Here is a 23840-nt window from a genome sequence, read left to right as displayed (position 1 = left end):
CCTTCGTCCCTCCTGACCTGTCAGTGATGTCCTGCTTCCTCTAAGGGGTGGCTCTTCCTCCTCCCCTCCTGCTGTCATTGGGCATTGTTGGTTTTAGGAACAGTTGCTGAGTTTGAGCCACCTGCGTGTGCCAGACACTCTGCACAAGGGTTGGCATAACCCTGCTGTCTGATTCCCGTCTCACAGACGGGGAAACCAAGGCTTTGCAGAGTTGGCCATTTGCTGGGCCCTGGCCCTCCATTGGGTCCAGGTCACTGATTTCTGAGCCTTCACCCCACCGTGGTTCTGCAAGCCCAGCCCTTGCTGATCTCTGTTTGACCTCCTCCCTCTTCTTGGCTTGATGGGCATCTGTGTTTCCTGCTTATGGTTTTCTCTCTTGTTGAAACTACACTTCCTTGGATTCTGTTTCAAACCTGTGGCATGGTGGCCTGGCAGAGAGAGTTTCAGGGTTATGGAAGGTGCAAGCCTGTGAGCTCCTGGGCTGGGAGTTGGGGGCCTCACGGTCCAGGGCTGCTTTGCTCAACAGAATGTCTTTGAGCTGTCAGCTGGTGTGGTGACATTTGGAACTTGGTGAGCATCTTTTTTTCTGAGATCCTCATTCTGCTCCATTTGCAGGTTCAGTGGATTCAGTGGGCACGCGCTCCGCAGTATAATTTCAACAGATTCTCCGAAGAGGTTTTTCAGGCACACACTGACTCAGATACTCACTTATCAGCCTGTGCTGAAAGGTGGGTTCCAGGCCCCAGTTTGTTTGGGGACTGTTGCATCCCTTGACGGGAGCTTGAGCCCCATGTTAACACTTGGAGATCATGAAGGACACTTTATCATTAACCATCCTTTCATTTGAAAGTAATACATTCTCATATAATTTAGAAGTGTGACAAGAAAAACTATCACTTTTCTCATCACCAAAGTAGAAATATCTTTAACACAAAATTTTCTCATTTTTTCTAAAGAGATTTTTGAAAACGTAGTTACACTTTTAAATTCCAAGGTTCTATTTCATTATATCATTTAACTTATGCATTTTCTTACTTAGTTACATGGTTTTCTTAAGTGTTTAATACTCATGTTATCTTTTACTAATGAGTGACCTTTGGCTGCTGTCACAATCAATGACAGACTGCCTGCATGTGTTCACAATTACTAATGGCCTGAAATGCACACCCTGCCACTGTGCTGGCTCTGTGCTGAGGTCCATCCCCAGGAGGGTCCTTGAGTAGAACACGGACATTCCCAACAGAGGCTGTTGTCCTTCCCCCGAGGACCTGTGCCAGCCCCCCTCCTTTCAACAGCATTGCCTATTGACAGTTTAAAAGCAGCCAAACTCAACTGTAATTGATAGAACATATTTATAGCAAATATGATAAAGGATCACCAGCAGGTAACTGGGCCAAAGAGAGACATAACACAGAAATGGTTAACAAACAGGGAAATGGTGAACTTCACTGATAGAAAAAATGCAAGATAGTTCTTTGACATTGCAACTTTAAATTTTTTTGCTTGTTTTGTTAATCCTCACCAGAGGATATTTTTTTCCATTGCTTTTAGAGAGAGTGGAAGGGAGGGGGAGGGGGAGAGAAAGAGAAAGACATCAATATGAGAGAGAGACATCGATTGGTTCCCTCCCTCACACTGCCCAACTGGGGCAGGAGATTGAACCTGCAACCAAGGTATGTGCCCTTGACGAGAATGGAACCTGGGACCCTCCGGTGTATGGGCTGATGCTGTAACTACTGAGCCACACTGGCCAGGGCCATTGCAGCTTTAAAACTCAGCTTTTTGATGATTGCTGACTTGACATTTTTGTCTGTTCTTCTTCCTGGTGAAGTCTCCGATGCTGTTCAAATGCAGAGGGACTGGAGCTTCTCCAGGACCCACCCTCTGCTCACCGGCCTGTACCGCAGGGTGAGTCTCGGGGGCAGGCACCAGGACCATGGAAGATCTTCCACAGAGCCCTGTGGTCCCAGTCCTTGTAAAGTGAGGCTTGAACTCTCCATACACAGCCATCAGCCAGTACTGACCACTACAGAGAGGAGAGACGCAGAAGTGTCCTGTTTTAACTTAGTGTTGTATCTTGCAGGAAGTGGGAGGGGTGAGGTCCAGCTCCTGCCTGGCAGTGGTTTGCTCTAACAGCCCAGGGCACTTTGTTTCAGCTCTTTGTGCTCCTGAGTCCAGAGGAGCTGGTCAACCACTTACAAGAAGTGCTGGAGACGCACGAGGTGAACTGGCAGCATGTGCTGTCCTGTGTGTCCACATTGGTGGTCTGCTTCCCTGGAGCACAGCAGCTGGTGACCGGTGCGCTTTGGTGGGCGTCCTGGGGTGTGCAAGTGTGCATGTGTTTGTGCACAATATGCGTATTGTCAGCAAAACCACAGCGTTTGGGGTGATCCCATGGGCGGAATCATAGTGTCTACCTCAGTGAGGATGCCCAGAGATGCCCTGCATCCTGCAGGCTCTGCCTGCCCCTGCTTGCTCATCAACCTTACGTAGTTGTTTGGCTTCCTCTGATCAGTTTTCCAGTCTCTGGAAATTGGTATTGGGCATGAAGTCGTAAGGGGAACACTTGCTCCCCAACAGAACATACGCATTTTACTTCTACTACTTATTCTTGCCTAGATTGGGTTGCCCATTTGCTGACCCGTGCGTTTGAGAACTTCGACCTGGACAGCATGGTCACTGTGTTCCTGGTTGTACGTCAGGCTGCGCTGGAGGGCCCCTCCGTGTTCCCATCCTATGCAGACTGGTTCCAGGTGCGTTACCTTTGCTGACCGCCTGGTGCCCCCAGTAGGTAGTAGGCATGTCTTCCGACTTGCTTTCATAAGAATGAACATGCTCTGGGGGTCAGCTCTGTAGAGATGGCCTCGGACAAACCCACACACACTTTGACCTCCTGCCTGGGGCTCTGTGCTCTCCCGCCCAGGGCCTGGCTCCTTTCCAGGTTGCTGCCTCCTGCCTGATCTCTCAGGAAGGAGTGAAAACATGTGACTGCTGCCTTTGCAGAGTGTCGTGACTCAGTTGTTTTCTAGTTAGTCTGGGAAGGTGCTCTTTAAGGTCTTCCTGTCCGTTTCACACCTGTGGAACTCAGGCTTCTGAGTGCCCTGGGAAAGCATGGGCTGATCCTGGGTGTGAGGGGGCATCTTTTGGACATCAGCTCAGAAAGTCCAGGAGGTGTAAGTCTTGTAGAAGCTTTGGGTGGAGTATGTGTGAGTTTCTGTGCTCCTGAGTCCAGAGGAGCTGTTTGGCCATTTACAGTAAGTTCTGTGGAGAGCTCACCTGCCTGCAGTTTCCAAGGGCAGCCGCCCCACAGGGCCCAGTGGGAGGCTGGCTGCTCGCTGTCTGGTGTGTTGGTAGAGGATGGGTCTCATGGTGTTCTTTCTTCATTGTTTTATTTGTTGAAGTTCCTTATCAACTTGTTCACCCAGCTCTGGGAAGTTGGCCCAGGGGCTCCCAGGGATGTGCATGCGGTTGATGGCAGTGTCCTCAGGGTGCAGAAGGAGTTTCTCCAGAACCCCCAGCACTTTTCTGTGTTTGCACGTCTTCATCTGCCGAGAGCTCTGCCCAGGTGATTTGGTCACAGCCAGGTGTCCCCAGGCCTTAACGCTTAGTCAGTTCTCAAGCCAGTACAAAGCAGGAGAGGAATACTGCAGTGCTGTGTCAAGGGTATTTTTTTGGTTTTGTTTTTCCTTTTACCTTTTAAATTCTACTTTATTGAGGTATAGTTTATATAAAGTAAAATGTACCCAATTTCAGTTGATGGTTGGATGTGTTTTGACAGGTGTTTATGCGTATGTTTGCATTTGAAGACCCAGTTTAATCTTTATTTTCAAGAATGTCAACATAAATAGGCCAATGTGATTGCACATTTGAGCCTCTTAGCTCATCACAGTATGTACCTGGATGTAATTTTTTTAATGATGAGAACTCCCTTTTTCCTGGAGTGACTCTAAATACTGCTATTACCCCAGTCTGGGAGTGTGTGTATTACTTTGCATAAAGTCTTTCAGTGAACTGTGGATCTGCTATGGCGTTCATTTCTATTCCTGTCTTCTGTGTATTATCGAGGCTCCATCTCAATTGAGGGGGTGTTGCCAAGACTCAGGAACCCTTCTGTGTGGAAGATTTAATGGAGGGGAATGACTTCCCCCTTAAACTTCGCCGGGAGGGTATAAGGTGGGAGCAGAATGGCTATGTGGGTGTGTCCCCTTTTTTTTTTAACTATGTCTTCATTGATTTCAGAGAGAAGAAGGGAGAGGGAGAGAGAGAGATAGAAACATCAGTGGTGAAAGAATCATTGATCGGCTGCCTCTTGCATGTCCCCTTCATGCCCCCTTCTGGGAATTGAGCCTACAACCCAGCACGTGCCCTGACTGGGAATCGAACCGCGATCTCCTGGATCATAGGTCCATGCTCAACTGCTGAGCCACTCCGGCTGGGCGGGGCATCTCCTTTTTATCTAATGGCTTCTCCATCTGTCCACCCCATCAAAATGTTCAAAAGAATCACATTTTTTAGAGAAGAGCTGCAGCAGGGGTCTTCTGATGACTAAATAGCAACTCACAGTGTTTGAGGGGCTGTGACAGGGCTGGGCTGTGGTGCAGGCCTGGCTGCAGGATCTGGGTTGTTTGGGGCAAGGTGTCTGGTTCTCTTTCCTCATTTGCAACGTGTTCAGGGCCAATGCCTGTTAAGAATCTCCCTCACCCCAGTCATCCCAGGCGCGCTCAGTTCCTGGTAGGCCCACTTGTTGTGCTGTGATCAGGGCTCTCAGTGACCTGAGGGACCGCTGCCTCCCCTATGGTGATCTGTCCATGCAGACGAGTTTGGAAGTAGAGTTCATAACTGTTGAGAAGTGGCTTCATTGCGTGGAAGGAGTGTATTTGCCGAGAAGAATCCTTGTTAGGCAGTAATTGTGCCTCTGATGTTCACAAGACACCATAGTTACTCTTTCAGCCCACTGTTTTAGTCAAGGCTTCACTGTGATATTTGGAAATTGTATGAACCAAATGGCTTTATGGTTTCTCTTTTTCCTGTAGCAGTTTCCTGTTTTTGAGGCTCTGTGTTGACAGGTCCGTGTGTGGACAGCAGGGCGCCTGCTGCCCATGCCTCATGCCCGTCTCCCTCTAGGCCTCCTTTGGGAGTGCAAGGGGTCACCACTGCAGTAGCAAGAAGGCGCTAGTCTTCCTCTTCAAGTTCCTGTCCGACCTCGTGCCCTTTGAGGCTCCCCGGTACCTGCAGGTGAGAAGCTAGCTGCCGGTACCTTTGCTCACACCCTCCTCAGTCCAAGAATCGTCTTCCTGAGCAGGTGCTGGTTAAACGCCCTAAACCAAACAACCAGGGGTGTAGGCGTGCCCTCGGTGAAAGCTTTGGTGATAGTAAAAAACCAGCCTCTTGTCTGTCCCTGGGTAGTGGCTGTTTAGGGAGCTATCCTAGCCCTTCCATGAAGCACCTCTGAGAGCTGATGCAGGAAGAGAACATGAGTGTTGTATAATCCCACTTTTTTTTTTTTTAATATATGTTTATTGATTTTTTAGAGAGAGAGGAAGGGAGAGGGAGAGAGAGATAGAAACCTCAATGATGAGAGAGTCATTGATCGGCTGCAGCCCACAATCCGGGCATGTGCCCTGACCGGGAATCGAACCCCAATCTCCTGGATCCTAGGTCGATGCTCAACTGCTGAGCCACATCCGGCTGGGCCCCACTTTTGATATTCAAGAATGATATATTTTTATAGTGAAGGAGAAGAACCTGGAAGGATATACCCCAAACTACCAGTGGTTATTACTTCTGGGTGTGGGAAACTCTATTTTTTATAACAAGTCTGTATTAATCTCACAATTAAAATATGTTTATTTCTTTAAGCCTTCTTTAGATAACTGTATGCAGTTTTTCTTTTGTGGGGTAGGGCACCTGATTCTCACCTTTTTGTGTGTTTTTTTAAACATATCTTTATTGATTTCAGAGAGAGGAAAGGAGGGGGAGAGAGAGAGAAACATCAATGATGAGAGTCATTGATCAGCTGCCTGAAACCCAGTCATGTGCCCTGACCAGGAATCGAACCCCGATCTGCTGGATCCTAGGTCAATGTTCAACTGCTGAGCCACGCCCGGCCGGCTCTCACCTTTTTTTAATTAAGAAATTTGCATTACATTTCAAAAAAATCCAAGTGAAATAATAGGTAGAAGAACAAATCAAGCTGTGTACCCATTACGGGTGGAGCCCAGAGTGCTGCTCACAGCTCTTGGGCCTCTTCCACCTCCCTAAATGCTTGACCCCTCACCTCTCTGGGCACTGCCTCCTCGGGGACCCCATGTGAAGGCTTAGCTGGCAGCCTTTAAGATGGAAAGGTGCCTGGTGATTAGAGGCTTGAATACCAGGGGCAGCGGTGGTGCCCTCCATCTGAGGAGAGAGGTATGGAGAGGAGTGGCTAGGGTCTTCTCGTAGGACCTTGCCTGCCCACTTCTGAAGGGGCACCCACAGATGCATGTGGAAACCTTCACCAGGATTCCATCCATCTCACCTCCAGCTTTTGCCCTCGTAGTCTCTGACTTGCCTGCCATTAATATGCATGTCTCCCTGAAAGTCTGGAACAGCTGATAGACTGATGTCCTGCTATGTCGTCTGCTGTAGGTGCATATTCTCCACCCACCCCTGGTCCCCAGCAAGTACCGCTCCCTCCTCACAGACTACGTCTCGCTGGCTAAGACACGGCTGGCTGACCTGAAGGTGAGTCATGGCCTCCCCTCAACCTTCAGCCACCCACACCTATCTGGTCATCATGTTCTCCCTCACATCTTCTCTGCAGGTTTCTGTGGAAAACATGGGGCTCTATGAGGATTTGTCTACAGTTGAGGATGTCATAGAGGTAACTCACCATGGTGCTGCTGCCTCAGGAGTGTTCCTGTGCTCACCAAACACAGCCTCGTTTCCTGTGACTCTGAGTTGAGCTTTAGAGCCTTTTTCTGTCTGGGGCCTGGTATGTCTAGTGCAGGTGGAACAAGATAGTTACCCCAACGTGCTTGTTCAGTAATATCACACTGTTCAGATCAGCAGCAGTACAGTCACTATGTATGGGAAGGGTTGTCTTTTAGGAGATCTTCGTCCACGTGGGTTTGAGTGGACGAGGTGGTCTGTAAAACTTTGGGGAGGTTCACTTTTTTTTAAGAATTAGAGAAAAAGGGGGAGGAAAACAAGATGGCGGCGTAGGTAACAGCTGAACCCGCTGCCTCCCGCAACCACATCAAAATTACAACTAAAATACAGAACCACCATCACTCAGAGCCTCCTGAAATCTGGCTGAACAGAAGCCCCACAACCAGGGACCTGAAGAAGCACTGAGACTGATAGGAGGGGCGCAGACGCGGGCGGATCGGGGCTGAATCACGGAGACGTGCTGGGAGCCCACACCCGGTGCCACAGTTGAAACCCGGAAGGGAATCTCAGCGGCGGAGTTTTCCCGAAGGATGGAGGGGTCCCAGCCCCACAGCAGGCCCCCAGCCCAGGGCTCCAGGCTGGAAACAGACGAACCCACAACTCTGAGCTGTGAAACCAGCGGGGACTGTCCCAGAGGGTTGTGGAGGCTGCGGGAGCCCCAGCAGCTCCTCTTAAAGGGCCCGTGCATAGACTTAGACGCGCTCCCTCTGAGCCCAGCACAGGGCAGCCGCCTGAAAGGGCCTGGGACACTTGGGGAGGAACTAACCTGCCTGAAGTTGGGGAGAGAGGTGGAGGGGCCGCTTTCTCCCCGGCAGAGGAGCTGGCAGAGGCCGTTGCTCCTTTGGCGAGTCCTCCGTGCACACAGCCGGCAGGCAGGCGCCGTATTTGAATCACCAGCCCCTGAATCACACCTTTGGCTCATCCAGGCCATTTCCAGGGGCTTTTCTATGCAAGTGGCCTCTCAAGCCTCATGCTTAGGACTTTCCTAAAATCTCTCAAACAAGCAACAGCGTGCCCCATACAGCTTGATAAGTGGCCCCAGGCCTGGCACTAGCGGCAGCCTGCATTGGCTCATAGCTTGGCCTCTCCTGGACACCTCCGACCCCAGCACAAGTAGCAGCCAACTACGGTTTGCTGTGTAGTCAAAGCACTGGCATAGGCTGACTTTGTACCTCCCGGTAGGCCCCAGACACAGTGCACCTGGTGATCAGACTCTACCACGCTGGACTACAACCCTACCACATCCACGAGTGACACACTCAAGGGGCGCACTTGGTGAACACCAAAGCTCCACTGAAGTAAAACCTGCTCCATAGGGGTGTCTCCAGCACAGCAGCTCTCTGGCTGTAGTTGCAGCTGGTCCTCACAGCTCATTGGCCTGGGGGTCAATTCCTCCCAGCAACCAAGGCTCAACTACAACAGGACAGTGCACACAGCCCACACAGGGGAGCACCTAGAAGGCCCAGCTCAGGTGACTGGGGAGGCTGAGCCGCTGGCTCCTACAGGACACCTACTACACAAAGCGACTCTACCAATTCCAGGAGACATAGCAGCTCTACCTACTACATAGAAACAAACACCTGAAAGCAGCCAAAATGTGGAGGCAAAGAAAGATGTCACAAAGGAAAGAACAGAAGAAATCTCTAGAAGAGGAACTAAATGAAATAGATCCAAGCAAGCTAACAGATAGAGAGTTCAGAATTTTGTTTATAAGGATGTTTAAACAGACTGTTAGGGAAATAACTGAGAAAATTGATAACATAATAAAGTACCAATTTGAAATGAAGGCTACAGGAACTGAAATGAAGAATAATTTACAGGAAATCAACAGCAGAGTAGAGGACGCTGAGAATCAAATCAGCAATTTGGAACATGAGGAAACAAAAAACACCCAACTAGAAGAGCAAAAAGAAAAAAGAATCCAGAAATATGAAGATAGTATAAGGAGCCTCTGGGACAACTTCAAGAGGCCCAACATTCGTATTATTGGGGTGCCAGGAGAAGAAAGAGACCAAGGAATTGAAAACCTATTTGAAAAAATAATTATAGAAAACTTCCCCTACCTGGGGAAAGAAATAGACTTACAAGTCCAGGAAGCACAGAGGGTCCCAAAGAAGAGGAACCCAAAGAGGCCCACAGCAAGACACATCATAATTAAAATGCCAAAGGTTAAAGACAAAGACAGAATCTTAAAAGCAGCAAGAGAAAAGCAGTTAGTTACATACAAGGGAGCACCCATATGACTGTCAGCTTATTTCCCAACAGAAACTTTGCAGGCCAGAAGGGAGTGGCAAGAAATATTCAAAGTGATGAAAAACATGGAACTACATGGATGACTCTACCCAGCAAAACTATCATTTAGAGCCGAAGGTCAGATAAAGAGCTTCACAGATAAGAAAAAGCTGAAGGAGTTCATCACCACCAAACCAGCAGTATAGGAAATGTTGAAGGGTCTTCTTTAAGAAGCTAATGAACAAAAGAGTCTGACGAACTAAATAGATCCAGAGACATTGACGCATGCAACAAACGATCATATTTCAGAGGGAAGAGGGAAGGGGGTTGGAGAGTGGGAAGAGATTAACCAAAGAAGTTATATGTATAACCCATGGACACAGTTAATAACGGGGTGAAGGCTTGGGAAGGGGGTGGGAGGGAAGTGGAGGGGATCAATTGGGGGGGAAAATGGGATACCTGTAATACTCTCAACAATAAAGATAAATTTAAAAATTAAAATAAATAAATTTTAAAAAAGAATTAGAGAAAAAGGGGTTTAACTATGTTTAATGTAAACCAAATGTCATGTGGTATAGGTATCTTTTTTAAAACCCTTTTACTTAAAAGTTGTGAGTTGCTGGAAGGTTGTTACAAATGCTGTTAAAGTGAGTATTATAAGACACTTAGTGCATTTTTCCATTTAAGGTTTATTACTGTACTTTTAAAAAAATATCAAATTTAGTCTGTACTGCTTCTTACCTGAAAATCTTTAATTGGAGCCCTAGAGGGACAGCAGAGAGGAGAGGTAGAAAAGATGCAGGGAGGCAGGAGGGTGGCAGTGGCTTCCAACAGGGTTTGAGCTGTTGCCAGGCTGTTCATTGGTCTCACTTGCTGAGGGCAGAAAGAAAGCTGTTGATGCCTTTCTGTGGTTCTGAATTCCCAGTGTGCCATGCATCGAGCTCAGTGCCTTTTACCTCAAAATGACAAGCCTTCTCCTAAGTCTTCTGTTCTTTTCCCTTCCTCCCTCAATGGATTCAGCCTCATAGCCAGGCATTCCAGGATGTGGAGAAAGCTATCCAGGTGTTTGAACACACAGGGAAAATTCCCGTTGCTGTCATGGAGGCCAGGTAAGGTCATGCTATTGGAGTTGTCCCCTCATCTGTTCTCAGAGCCAGGGCAGTCGTGTTTGTAGGGAGACCCAGGAGTCAGTGTAAGTGTCCCAGCAACGGTCCTGCGGCTGGCTGGTGTGGAGCCCTTGGTGTGCCATGCATTTTCTTTAGAAAAGCAAGGGGCACCCCCAAAACAGCCAACAGGTGGAGCTAAGCAGAGCCCACATTGTTCAGAGGGATAATGATTTTTATTAATGCTTCATTGGTGACCACTGTGAAGCCAGTATAGGGAGCCAAATACCAAAATTATGTTGAATTTGATATAATCCCAAAACTTGTTAAATTCTGGTTGATACCAGTATGAGGTAGCTTTATTAAGGTATTGTTTCTGAGAAATGTCCAACTCTGGGATTTCTAGATGCGCTCCAAGGAGAATGCCCACATTGACCTGAAGTGACCCATGTGGCCTTGGATTGACTCAAATCCATGGTCATATCAGGGGCCAGAGTATTGTCCAAATTCCCTAGGACACAGGTTGCCACCAGCACAGACTACCCTTTGCATGAACTGGTACTTAAAAAATGTGATCTAACATCACAGCTATGAAATGAGACGACCCACCTGGTGCCTCTCTCTGAGTGGAAACTGACATTTTGTTGTATTCACGGAGGTGCCCTGACGCTTCTCTTGTATGAGCCTGCTCTTGTGTTTTGCAGCATTTTCAGGAGGCCCTACTATGTCTCTCACTTTCTGCCTGCCCTGCTCACGCCTCGAGTGGTCAGTACTCATCTTCACGAACTTGGGACCGAGGCAGCAGAGAGCAAAGATGTTCCTGTCTGCATCTCACCGGAGTCTCGTGTTTCCTCTCACAGATCCCGAGTGCCCCTGATTCCCGAGCAGCCTTTATAGAGTCCCTGAAGAGGTGTGCAAGGACAGTCTGTTTCTAGTAGGGCTTTTGACAATGCAGAGAATTCTGGCTCTAGTCTTTATTTCCAGTCTTAAAAAATGTTTTGTTGCCCTAGCCAGTTTGGCTCAGAAGTTAGAGTGTCGGTCCATGGAATAAAGGGTCTTGTGTTCAATTCCGGTCAAGGGCACTTACTTCAGTTGCAAGCTTGATTCCCAGCCCTGGTCAGGGTGCGTGTGGGAGGCAACCAGTTGATGTGTCTCTCTCACATTGATGTTTCTCTCTATCTCTCTCCCCCTTCCACTCTGAAAAGTAATGGAAACAATATCGCCAGGTGAGGATTAAAAAAAAAGTTAAAGTTAAATATGGATGTAGAAAAAAGAATCATAGTTCTATGAAATTTAAGGAGAACAGCCACCACGCACCCTTCCCTGCCACTTCTTTCTCTCTGGAGGCAACTATTTTCAACTCTTCGCTGATTTCATTTCTCTCCATATCTCTAAATAGCATTTTTATTTTGCTGCTTATCATTTTGTATATTTTTAGGAAATATCAATTGATTTTCCACTGTGGAAGAAAGCCAGGTCTTCACCCTCCATCAACACAAGTAGCTGTCCTTTGTATAGTAGTTTTTAAAGCTCAGTATTTATTTTTGAAGGCTCTCTATATGAACACTGTTCAGAGTTGACATTAGGGATCTGGTGGTTTTTCTTTTGTTCTCATTGGAGTTCATAATTATCTTTGTTTTATCTTAGTTTTCCTTGTACATATCATGATGCATCTGAAAACTCTGCCAGTTGTCTAGATTCCTCTCATTCAAAGTCAGGTAGTGTTGCTCTGGCTTTTGCCGATTTTTCTCTTTTTTGTGTCTGGGATCATCCTAGTGGTTTGCTCCTTTGTTTTGGTGGAACACATCCTGTTGATGTGGTTTTTTCTTAAGAAAGAATGGATGGGAGGCAAAAAATTTTTGAAACCTTATTGAGCCCTCAAATTTAACAGGTAGTTTGGTTGAGTATAGAAATCTAGGTTGGAAGTTGTTTTCCCTAAAGTTTTGGAAAATATTACTCCATTGACTTTGAGCTTCCATTGTTGTTGTTGAGATGTTATAAACTTATGATTTCTGGTTCTTTGCCCTGTCTTTTTCTTTCTGGAGGCCTGTAGTGTCTTGTTTTTTCACTGTGTTCTGAAATTTTATGGCAATGTGCATTGCTGTGGGTCTGATTTCATTTCTTGGCTGGGCAGATGGTGGGCCTTTTAATCTGGAAATTCGTGTCATTCAGTGCTAAGAAATTTAGTCTTTTTTAAAACCTTTGTTATGAAAAATTTAAGGTAGAAAGGTACAGAGAATAGTATCTATCACCCAGCTTTTTTTTTTTAATATATGTTTATTGATTTCAGAGAGAGGAAGGGAGAGGGAGAGAGAAAAGCATCAATGATGAGAGTCATTGATCAGCTGCCTCCTGCACGTCCTACACTGGGGGTTGTGCCCACAACTTGGGCATGTGCCCTGACCAGGAATCCAACTGCAACCTCCTGGATCATAGGTTGATGGTCAACTGCTGAGCCACACCCAGCCGGGCTCTTACCCAGCTTTAATAATTGTCAACAAATGGCCAGTCTTGTTTTATCTGTAGTCCTCAATTCACCCACCTACTCACCATTCTGGGTTATTTTGAAGCAAATCCAAACACTAATTATTCCATCTTATTTCATTGCAGGCTTCCTCCCCTCTATGTTTTTTTCTTCTTGGAGCTCCTGTTTTTTCAGATATTAGACTTCTTGGGTTGTCTTCTGATGTTTGTTTCTCTTCTGCTGTATTTTAATACATCAGAGTGTTAATGATAGTGGTGCCTGAGGTTTTCTGTGTATTTCTCCACTTTATTTGCATCTGTTTCTCTCTCTCTCTCTTTTTTTTTTGTCGTTAATCCTCACCCAAGGTTATTTTTTCCATTAATTTCTAGAGAGAGTGGAAAGGGAGTGGGGGAAGGGGGAAAGAGAGAGAAACATTGATGTGAGGGAGACAGATCAATTGGTTGCCTCCTGCACTCACCCTGACCTGGGCTGGGGATGGAGCCTGCAACCCAGGTATGTGCCTGTGACTGGGAATTGAACCTGCAACCCTTTGGTCTGTGGGCCAACGCTCTATACCAGCCAGAGCTGGTCTCTATTTTTAAGCCAGTGACCAGTTGGTTAGTGGTCCCTCTGGATTCCTACTCTCCAGGCTGTGTTCCCTGCCTCACTTCCAGTCTCCTGACGGGACCTCACTCTGGAGCTCAGCTGTGCCTTCCTTCTGTCTGTATTGTCAAGATTTGCAGCACCGGCGGGCCAGGTGCCCTCCTGCCTCACAGCTCATGTGAAGGCTTCTTATCCTGCAGGCCATGGCACTGTCCATGCATCCCATACCTGGGTTGCCACTTGTGACTCCTCCTCTGAGGGTGACTCCATGGCTCTTGTCCTTGGACTTGTCACTGTGCCCTGAGACAGTGTCAACAGGGGGTCAGTACTTTGTAAATGCCCCATGTCCTTATCACAGGACTTACTCTATAATTCTTTGTATTTGTAATCACATTTGGGTGTTTTTGTTAGTATTATTTATTAAAAGTTGTGTAACTTTCCTTTTAAAAATTGAAAATTATTGAAACTTGAATGAGAGAAGTAAAAACCATTTGTAATCTCTGTGTCCAGTGAAACCACTGCTGGGAAATGTGGACACATGACATTGTAGACCAGTGAGGACCGTTTACATGTACAGTGGCGTTTCTAAAATGGGGTCATAATGTGCAGTGCTGAGTAATTACATTTACTGTGCCACATATTTTTTTGTTTTGTGATAGTTTTTGGAATTGTAAGCTTGAGAATTAGCTTGAGTTATATTGATCTGATTTTTAATGCTTTGTTCTGATCTAGAGCAGATAAAATACCCCCGTCTCTGTATTCCACTTACCACCAAGCCTGCTCTGCTGCTGAAGAGAAGAGACCAGCAAGTAAGGGTAACGGGTTCTCAGTCATGAGATGTGTCCGTGATGCCTTAGTCAGTGCTGTCTGGTTAGGTTATGCTGGGTCTGGCCAGGGTTCTGGGTTCAGAGCCTGCCCAACACTGGCCTCAGTTGTGTACCAGGAGGGCTGGATGTGATGCCATCATCTCACAGGCTCTGAGCCTGGAGGTGCTAACGTTACCTGAAGGAGCATGTTCCTAAAGCAGTGTGTGCCATACAAAAGTCATTCTGCTGTTTGAGTGCCCCACTGGGGGGTGATGTAGTTTCTGCTTGCCTGTCCTGAGTCTAAGCTTTAAATCCAGGTAACCTCTCAGACTCAGCAGCTGGGCTCCAGGCCAGGCATGTTGTTTCTGAAGCCTGTCACCAGGGCTGGTCTGCGACAGCTTTCTGACCATTTATACAGTTGCATTCTTTTGTGGTGGGTTTGGGGGGGTCTTTCTGCTTCTAGGGAACGACATGGACCTGGGTCACTTCTGAAAGGATGTAGAGGTGAGACAGCTGTGCTTGGAGCAGCTGGGCAGACTCGTTGGTATGTTTCTGCCAACCCTACCTGGCCACTGACAAGGCGGCTATCAGCAGTGCCATTAGGCTGGGTGCTCAGCACTCACTGGACAAGGGGCAGGAGGTGCGCTACTGAAGCAGCTTGTATTTGCTGGTTTTAACCCTCTGATGTCTGCAGGGCCGCGTAGGCTCACAGGGCTTCTGTGTGCCAGAACCCCCCTTTCACTAGCCTGGATAACTCATAACAGATGGAGACCCAAAACCCCTGAGCTGGCAAAGAATGAAGGTCCCAGATCTCACAAGTGTTAGGTCCAGTGTTGAGATGGCAGCTTTGCTGAGGGTGCTGTGTGTAGCCTTGGTCCTCCTCACTCAGTCCCAGGTCCTACTTTTCAGAGCTTTTAAAACTCTTCTGCTGCAGAACTTTATGTGATGGGGCTCATCAACAGAAGCCTTAGGTTTTGGTTCCTGGTGTCACTGTGGAGACCAGTGTAAGGCTTGCTGCACACACAAGTGTCTTCTCCAGTGACACCAGAATTGAACTTGCTTTGCATTTAAAAAACTGATTCTGTTTTTTTTCTTTATTTTTTTTAACATCCTATGGTAAACAACAGTATAATGATGTTACTTAGAAGTTTGAGAAACAGGGAGTAAGCCATTCATGATTCTGTCTCCTGCCCAACCTCCCTCGTTTTGCTCCTCATCTTTTTTCTTCAGGCACATGCTTTTCGCACTTATGGCAATGGGGTGGGTAGACCATGCTTGTTCTTAAACTTGTTTATAAATGTCTTGATTTCTGATATGATAACATCATGCCTCAGGATGGTTTCATGTTCCCTCTTGTGGACAGAGAACCCATGGGAATGAGCAGGTCCACATTCTGCTGTGGGTGTGTTTTCTTTCTGGTTTGTTAAAATCACCCTTCCCGGTCTCTCAGATGCAGCCCTGGGACTGAAGGTGGAGGTGGAACCCAGCTGTGCAGAAGGCTCCCTGGGACTGTTGACAGCTGCACTTCTAGAGCTCAGGGCCGCCATGACAGACCCTGCCCAGTACGATGGTGAGGATGAGCAGTGGGCAGGGGTCAGTAGCAGTGTGCGACCATGGATGGGGCTCAGTGGCTGGTCTACTCCCTCAAGGTGGTAGTGGCTGGTATTTATTCCTGCTGCTCTGTGAGTTGTTTCCCTGGAGTAGGAGCCCTGACTGTTCAGACCCCGCAGTGGTGCACAGCAGTCCATGAAACAAAATACTAACTTCCAGCACTTTCAGACTCTTGTTATGGGAAATGTAGAATCCAAAATAATAGGCCATATTTTTACCTAGTAACTGTAACAGATTTATTATGAATTCATTTTTTTATCCTTACTGAGGATATGTTCATTGATTTTTAGAGAGAGGAAGGGGGAGAGAGAGAAACATTGATCAGTTGTTTCCCATATGCGCCCCGACCTGGAATCGAACCTGCAGTCTTTTGGTGCACAGGATGATGCTACAACCAGCCGAACCACCTGGCCCGGACTGTTATGCATTCATTTTATTCCAGCTGGGAAAGACTATCCCGAGAGAGCCTCTTGGAGGAAATACTAACAAAACCACCTTAGTTCTGCTGCTTGCTGAGTGCCTCCAGGGCCTTAGCTGTGATCCTGCTGAGTGCTGAGTGCATGATGGGCTGGTAGCATGGCCTTTCAGAGCTGTGCCTCTGCAGAACGTGGTGTCGGATCCCAGGGCCGGGGCCCCAGAGCTGCAGCAAAGTGGCTGAAAGGTCAGGTCAGCTTTGTTTCCAAAGGCAGCAGAATGGTAGCAGCTGGGATGGGAGCCTCCAGCAGATGTTACAGTGTGGGGAGAGTTGGCATGTGATTCAGATGAATTCGAATAAGCGGTGAGGTTTGTGAGGGTGACAATGCATCAGACCTCATGTGAAGTACAGGTGTGAACAGTGACTGCTGTGCCATCCTCTCCACAGTCTAGTCATTGCAACCTGCAGTGAGTTGGCCCTGGGGTGTAGTCAGGATGGTGTTGGGTAGTTTCTACACCCCCTATCAGCTCCTCTGTGCACCTCCTCCTCATACCACTGCTCACCTGACTAAGCTCTTCCATTTGCAGTTTTGTCTGCTCAGATTGCGTTGGTTTCTGAAAGGCTGAGCTCTGCCCTGGGCCTCAGCGAGGACGATAGCAGCTCTGAGGTCTCAAAGATCCAGCTCAGTGTTCTTGCTCCCAAGCTGGAGCAGCGGGAGCAGCAGGTGCGTGTGTGATGCTAGAGAGCTCTGCTGGGTTGTGCTAAAGAACTGAAAGCCCTTTTCTTTACTCTTGTTCTACTACATAAAGTATATACATGGAGCCAAGACAGTCAGGGCGCTCCATACCAGGGTCAGCCAGCCCCACCTGTGTGTGCAAAGCACATGCAGCAGAGGCAGTTTGTGTCCCCAAAGCCTAAAACATTTGTTCTCCAGCCCTGCTTTCTGCTGTAAAATTTCATAACAGGAGACTGTGTGACAACACGTGGCCTGTCATGTTCCCAGGATTTGGGAGTGGGGATTCTTTTACCAGTTTGCTTTGGAGTTTCCGAATGCAAGCCTGTCAAATTGTGTAAACAATACAAGATCTGGCTCACAGATGTTCCCCTCTGGGTCGTCTTTTCTCTCAGGTCGTGGATCTACTGCTGACATCCTTCTGTCAGAACCTAATGGCAGCCTCCAGCTTTGCCCCACCAGACAGGTAATCTGGGCAGTTTTTCTGGGTAGCTTGAGCTGTCCTGGGGGTGGCCTGCTGCTCTAAGTGAGCTCCCCTTGTGGAGCAGAGCCTCTCTCCGTGTTCCATGATGACAGTGCCCATCAGTTCCTAGTCCTCTGGCCTCCTGTTGGACTGCTGGTGGAGGGGCCATGCTGACTTTTATCCAGTGGGGATGTGGCAGGAGTTGAGCATTGCCACAGGAGATGCCGCTGTTTGGGGAACCACCTGGTTCTTGCTGAGGCCTCCTGTGCTCGAGTGCTCGTACCCCAGACTCTGGGAGGGCTGTGCAGGACTGGGACTGGCATTGTCTCTGCAGGCAGGGCTCTTGGGCCACCCGCTTTGTGACGGCCACATGTGGATGCACGCTCCTCCCTGCTGTGCTCTCCAGGCTCTGCCAGCTTATCCATCAGGTAGGGCTGCTGCCTCCCTCCAATTGGGAAGTGGGCTTTGCACACTCCCTCCTGCAGAACCCATTTTCTGTTTCATTTTAGGGCCCGAGCCTGAGTGCCTCACATGTGCTAGGGTTGGCTGCCCTGGTCATCCACCTCTGCGAGTCCACGCCTGTGCTCCTGGAGGTTCATGTGGGCCCTCCTCCCCCTGCCAGGGGCCTCTCCATCCCCGAATTCTTCAACAGCCTCCTGGCGTGCACGTCCAAGGAGTCCTTGCTCTTCTGCCTCAAGTGAGCTCCTCCCCCTGATTTTTTAGTCACTTGTGTCCTCTGTTGATAAAAGTAACAGATGTACCCCTCAGATAATTACTGGTTAACGTTTTGGTGTCTCATTTTTTCCCCCCCAGTTGACCCCCTCCACCTCGCTCCCACCCCTTCCCCAGGCCTTCACTCCATCATTGTCTGTATCCATGGGTTATGCATATATACATATAACTTTTTTTTTTTTTTTAAATATATCTTTATTGATTTCAGAGAGAGGAAAGGAGAGGGAAAGAGAGAGATAGAAATGTCAATGATGAGAAAGTCATTGATCGAGCCCGCAACCCAGGCATGTGCCTGACTGGGGATCGAACCCCGATTGCTGGATCCTAGGTCGACGCTCAACCGCTGAGCCACGCCCGGCCGGGCTGCATATAACTTCTTTGGTTAATCTCTTCCCACTCTCCAACCCCCTTCCCTCTTTCTTCTGAAATATGATCGTCTGTTAACATGCATCAGTGTCTCTGGATGTATTTAGTTCATCAGATTCTTTTGTTCATTAGCTTCTTGTTAAAGAAGACACTTCAACATTTCCTGTAGTGCTGGTTTGGTGGTGATGAACGCCCTTAGCTTTTCCTTGTCTGAGAAGCTCTTTATTTGACCTTCAATTCTAAATGATAGCTTTGCTGGGTAGAGTCATCCATGTAGTTCCATGTTTTTCATCACTTTGAATATTTCTTGCCACTCCCTTCTGGCCTGCAAAGTTTCTGTTGGGAAATAAGCTGACAGTCATATGGGTGCTCCCTTGTATGTAACTAACTGCTTTTCTCTTGCTGCTTTTAAGATTCTGTCTTTGTCTTTAACCTTTGGCATTTTAATTATGATGTGTTTTGGTGTGGGCCTCTTTGGGTTCCTCTTCTTTGGGACCCTCTGTGCTTCCTGGACTTGTAAGTCTATTTCTTTCCCCAGGTAGGGGAAGTTTTCTATAATTATTTTTTCAAATAGGTTTTCAATTCCTTGGTCTCTTTCTTCTCCTGGCACCCCAATAATACGAATGTTGGGCCTCTTGAAGTTGTCCCAGAGGCTCCTTATACTATCTTCATATTTCTGGATTCTTTTTTCTTTTTGCTCTTCTAGTTGGGTGTTTTTTGTTTCCTCATGTTCCAAATTGCTGATTTGATTCTCAGCGTCCTCTACTCTGCTGTTGATTTCCTGTAAATTATTCTTCATTTCAGTTCCTGTAGCCTTCATTTCAAATTGGTACTTTATTATGTTATCAATTTTCTCAGTTATTTCCCTAACAGTCTGTTTAAACATCCTTATAAACAAAATTCTGAACTCTCTATCTGTTAGCTTGCTTGGATCTATTTCATTTAGTTCCTCTTCTAGAGATTTCTTCTGTTCTTTCCTTTGTGACATCTTTCTTTGCCTCCACATTTTGGCTGCTTTCAGGTGTTTGTTTCTATGTAGTAGGTAGAGCTGCTATGTCTCCTGGAATTGGTAGAGTCGCTTTGTGTAGTAGGTGTCCTGTAGGAGCCAGCGGCTCAGCCTCCCCAGTCACCTGAGCTGGGCCTTCTAGGTGCTCCCCTGTGTGGGCTGTGTGCACTGTCCTGTTGTAGTTGAGCCTTGGTTGCTGGGAGGAATTGACCCCCAGGCCAATGAGCTGTGAGGACCAGCTGCAACTACAGCCAGAGAGCTGCTGTGCTGGAGACACCCCTATGGAGCAGGTTTTACTTCAGTGGAGCTTTGGTGTTCACCAAGTGCGCCCCTTGAGTGTGTCACTCGTGGATGTGGTAGGGTTGTAGTCCAGCGTGGTAGAGTCTGATCACCAGGTGCACTGTGTCTGGGGCCTACCGGGAGGTACAAAGTCAGCCTATGCCAGTGCTTTGACTACACAGCAAACCGTAGTTGGCTGCTACTTGTGCTGGGGTCGGAGGTGTCCAGGAGAGGCCAAGCTATGAGCCAATGCAGGCTGCCGCTAGTGCCAGGCCTGGGGCCACTTATCAAGCTGTATGGGGCACGCTGTTGCTTGTTTGAGAGATTTTAGGAAAGTCCTAAGCATGAGGCTTGAGAGGCCACTTGCACAGAAAAACCCCTGGAAATGGCCTCGATGAGCTTGTGGTTAGGTAGGGGCGGGGCCTCCGGGAATCACGGGGCGGTCTAAAGGTGTGATTCAGGGCCTGGTGATTCAAATATGGCGCCTGCCTGCTGGCTTTGTGCGGGGGAGGGTTCACCAAAGGAGCAATGGCCTCTTCTGCCTGGGTGAAAGCTGCCCCTCCACTTTTTGCCCCGATTTCAGGCAGGTTAGTTCCTCCCCAGGTGTCCCAGGTTCCTTTCAAGCTGCTGCTGGGCGCTTAGGCTCAGAAGGAGCGTCTGAGTGAGTCCGAGAGCTGGCCCTTTAAGAGTAAAGCCTGGGGCTCCCGCAGCCTCCGTGACCCTCAGTGACAGTCCCCTCTGGTTTCACAGCCTGGAGTTGTGGGGACATCTCTTCCCGGCCCTGGAGCCCTGGGCTGGGGGGCCTGATATGGGGCTGTAACCCCTCACTCCTCCAGGAAACCCCATCTCTGAGATTCCCTCCCGGGTTTCAACCACAGCACCAGGTGTGGGCCAGCAGCCGCGTCTCTGTGATTCAGCCCCGATCCCCCTCATCTCCGCCCCTCCTACCGCTCTCAATGCTTCTTCAGTTCCCTGGTTGTAGGGCTTCTCTTCAGCCAGATTTCTGGAGGTTCTGAGTGATGGTAGTTCTGTATTTTAGCTGTAATTTTGATGTGGTGTTGGGAGGCGGTGGGTACAGCTGTTACCTACGCTGCCATCTTGTTTTCCTCCCCCCTTGTGAGCTTTTGACAATACTGAACAGTCCCCATTGGGAGTCAGTCCTCTAGGTGCCCCAGTGTCCCACTTTCTTCCTCACCACCTTCCTGACTTTTCTGGGCCCGGGGTCAATCTTCTTCTGAGTCTCTGCCGGCAGCATGGACAGAGCTCAGACCTGACAGGTATGACAGGGGCCACTTCCCCAGTGCTCAGGAGCTAAAGCCGATTGAGGACTGACGCTCAGGACCTCTGGCTTCGAAGGCACTTGGTTCACTTTGTGAGACTGACACCTCTCTCTCATCCCTGTTTTTCTTTTTTTAAAAAATTTTTAAATATATTTTTATTGATTTCAGAGAGAGGAAAGGAGAGAGAGAGAGAGACATCAATGATGAGAGAGTCATTGATCAGCTGCCTCCTGCACGCCCCCCGCTGGGGATGGAACCTGAAACCTCGGTATGTGCCTTGACTGGGAATTGAACCACGATTTCCTGGATCCTAGGTTGATGCTCAACCGCTGAGCCATGCTGGCTGGGCTCATCCCTTATTTTCATGGATCACATTTCTGTTACAATTTCCGTTTTCTATTTTCAGATTTTGTACCGCAGCAATTTCTTACTCTTTGTGTAAGTTTTCTTCCCAGTCATGTGATGCTTGGTACAGCTGTTTATCTCCAGGCCTTATAAAAAAGGTGGGTCTTTTAGATTCCTTTTTTCCGTTCTCCTGAGTCTGGTTTTTATCCAAGAGTCCACTGCCCATGCTCCCTTGTTTATCAGGCTGTCTGCTTGGGCTGGACGCTGCCTTTCCCTCCTGTTCTAAGTTAAAAGGAGGGGTGTAAGAATCTTCCCAAAGAATTGCATTTCCTTAAAAAGTTCAGTCATCTTGTGAGTGCTTGTTAGACTTGTTAGGAGATGAGAAATTTAAAGCATGTTAGAAGACTTAAGTGTCAGCCATGCAGGTGAGGTTGCTGCTCCTTTTGCAGAGATTTAAGGAACCTCCCTTGTGAGGTTTAAACCTGATTCTCAGTCCAGGCTCCACATTAGGATCAATTGAGAAGCTCTAAAAGCCCAGCCTCTTAGGCCTTACAGGTGTTGGGAGCAGCTGGGAGGCCCTGTCATTGATGTTGAGGAGCTTAGTCCCAGCTGCCAAAGTTTAAAATATGGAATGAAGAGCAGGAGGAGTCACCCCAACAAGGAAGTCCCCAGTCACACTGATTCCCCCATATGGTCCAGCCTACACAAGAAACACAGGAAACAGCTGACTTCCTAAGGTGCAAAGGGCTACAAATTAACACATTCCTAATAGAATTTGCTTATCCAATGCACACTTCCTGAAGACACCAGTGCTGGCCAGGGCCTGGGAAGATGACACCACCCTGTGGAGGGCAGGTCAGACCCAGCCATTTAGCTTCTAGGCATCAGCCCAGAGAAACCATCCTGTGTGTACAAAGGTTTATGTACAGGGCTGCTCACAGAGATGCCATCTGTAACTGGTCACTGGGTGCCCAGCGTGCTCCACAAGGGGAGAGTGAGGCCATTGCAGGTGACGCAGGGTCTTCACTGCCCTGCTGTATGTGGCCAGGTTACATGAGCATTTTCTGAACCTCACAGACACATTGCTGTCTCTTTTCAGTTTCAGTTCATTGTGCTCAGATTGTTCTCAGAAGCCCGAGACGCTCTCTCTGTGGAGGACACAGCCAGCCTTCCCTGGAGACCCTTGTGTCTGCTGCCTGCAGACTGGCAGCGAGCCTCCCTCTGTCTATGGAGACAGAGGGCCTTCCAGGAACTGTTGAAGAAGATGGAATTTCATGTAGGTCCCACTGTCCCTCCCCTTGTTTCCCACTTCATCCTAACTCCCGGGTTTGAAGGTACAGATCTGGGGCCTGAGGATGTGTTGGGTGGGCAGGTGGGCCTGACATGGCGACGTCCGAGCAGCACAGGCGTGGCTTTGGTTGAAATTGTTATTGGGATGATGGTAGATTCCCACACAGGTGTAAGAAACCAGACTGACAGATGCCTTCTACTCTTTGCCCAGTTTCCCCAACAGGAACATTTTGCAGAGAATTTTAAGAGTGGATGAAAATGTATTTTAAACATCTGCCAGGCTCCAGTTTGGGGCCAGGCTTCTCGGAGCACAGTCCCTGGGAGCCTTTCCCACTTGGCCAGTGTGCCCGCTCCTCATCTCTGCTTCCTTTTCATAACTTGCATTTATTCTGGGTTGTTTACTTGTTTGTTTTGGTCTTTAAAGAAAGAATTCCCAGTTGCTATATTTATTTTTTCAATTCTTTTATTGTTAGCTATATCATTTATACAAGAGGAGACCTGATGGTCTGTGTAATGTAAGGAGCAATGACTCTGGGAATAGCTGTGCCCCCCAGCAGCTTAGTAGGTGCCTCACCTGCACTTCAGGGTCGCTGTCCAGGCCCTGGGTCATCGCAGCCCTGCCCCAGGTTCTACAATATTCCTGAACACCGCATTGCTGCATTGCCCAGCTGTGGCCCTCACTGTTGGAGTGTGTGGTACTCGTTTATGTGATGTGCTGTTTTACACCCAGTGTGAAATTCTGAAAATAGTCCGGGTTGATGTGTGAACTTGTTCCAAGAATTTGAAAACAAGAAATATGCTACCGTGAATATTTTCTGAATGTTACTATATCAAGTTTATTCTTTTGTTACTTGCCCAGCTCCCGGAACTAGAGAGTAACTTCTTTCCCTGGGCTGCTGAGCAGTAATCTGAGAGGTTTGCAGATTCCACGGGTCATTGTTCAAACCTGCAGGGTGCTGGAGAATTCAATTTTTAAAAAGTTCAGGTTTACCCTTTTTAGTCAGGTTCACATTCACAGTTAAAGTAAGCAATAGATCAGTTCTTCATCAGGGCTTGGGGCCAACACCTCGGTCCCACAGTGGGAGATGGTATGAGTAGAGGTTACTCTGATCACATGAGGGTTCTGGCCTATGGGACTGTTGGGTAAACTGGACCTGTGGTTCCTGGGTTTCATCCTCGCCA

General features: G+C 48.0%; 1 protein-coding gene across 1 annotated transcript in view; it reads left to right on the top strand.

The window, feature by feature from the left end:
* The window catches only part of FANCA (FA complementation group A), a gene marked incomplete at its 3' end in the record, with an annotated part of 48901 nt that overhangs the window by 10620 nt on the left and 14441 nt on the right, over positions 1-23840 (top strand). The window contains exons 11-28 of the mRNA XM_081119412.1: positions 616-728; positions 1832-1908; positions 2157-2298; positions 2620-2753; positions 5125-5235; positions 6628-6723; positions 6803-6862; positions 10183-10271; positions 10970-11030; positions 11126-11175; positions 14065-14141; positions 15589-15708; positions 16752-16888; positions 17293-17363; positions 17695-17788; positions 17870-18057; positions 21430-21526; positions 22468-22644. Of these exons, the coding sequence (XP_080975538.1) occupies positions 616-728; positions 1832-1908; positions 2157-2298; positions 2620-2753; positions 5125-5235; positions 6628-6723; positions 6803-6862; positions 10183-10271; positions 10970-11030; positions 11126-11175; positions 14065-14141; positions 15589-15708; positions 16752-16888; positions 17293-17363; positions 17695-17788; positions 17870-18057; positions 21430-21526; positions 22468-22644 (1894 nt within the window). The remainder of the gene's footprint in view (positions 1-615; positions 729-1831; positions 1909-2156; positions 2299-2619; positions 2754-5124; positions 5236-6627; positions 6724-6802; positions 6863-10182; positions 10272-10969; positions 11031-11125; positions 11176-14064; positions 14142-15588; positions 15709-16751; positions 16889-17292; positions 17364-17694; positions 17789-17869; positions 18058-21429; positions 21527-22467; positions 22645-23840) is intronic.

The sequence above is a fragment of the Miniopterus schreibersii genome (genome assembly GCF_964146895.1).
Source record: "Miniopterus schreibersii genome assembly, chromosome: 18".
In the NCBI taxonomy this organism is placed as follows: domain Eukaryota; kingdom Metazoa; phylum Chordata; class Mammalia; order Chiroptera; family Miniopteridae; genus Miniopterus; species Miniopterus schreibersii.
This window is presented reverse-complemented; position numbering and strand designations above follow the sequence as displayed.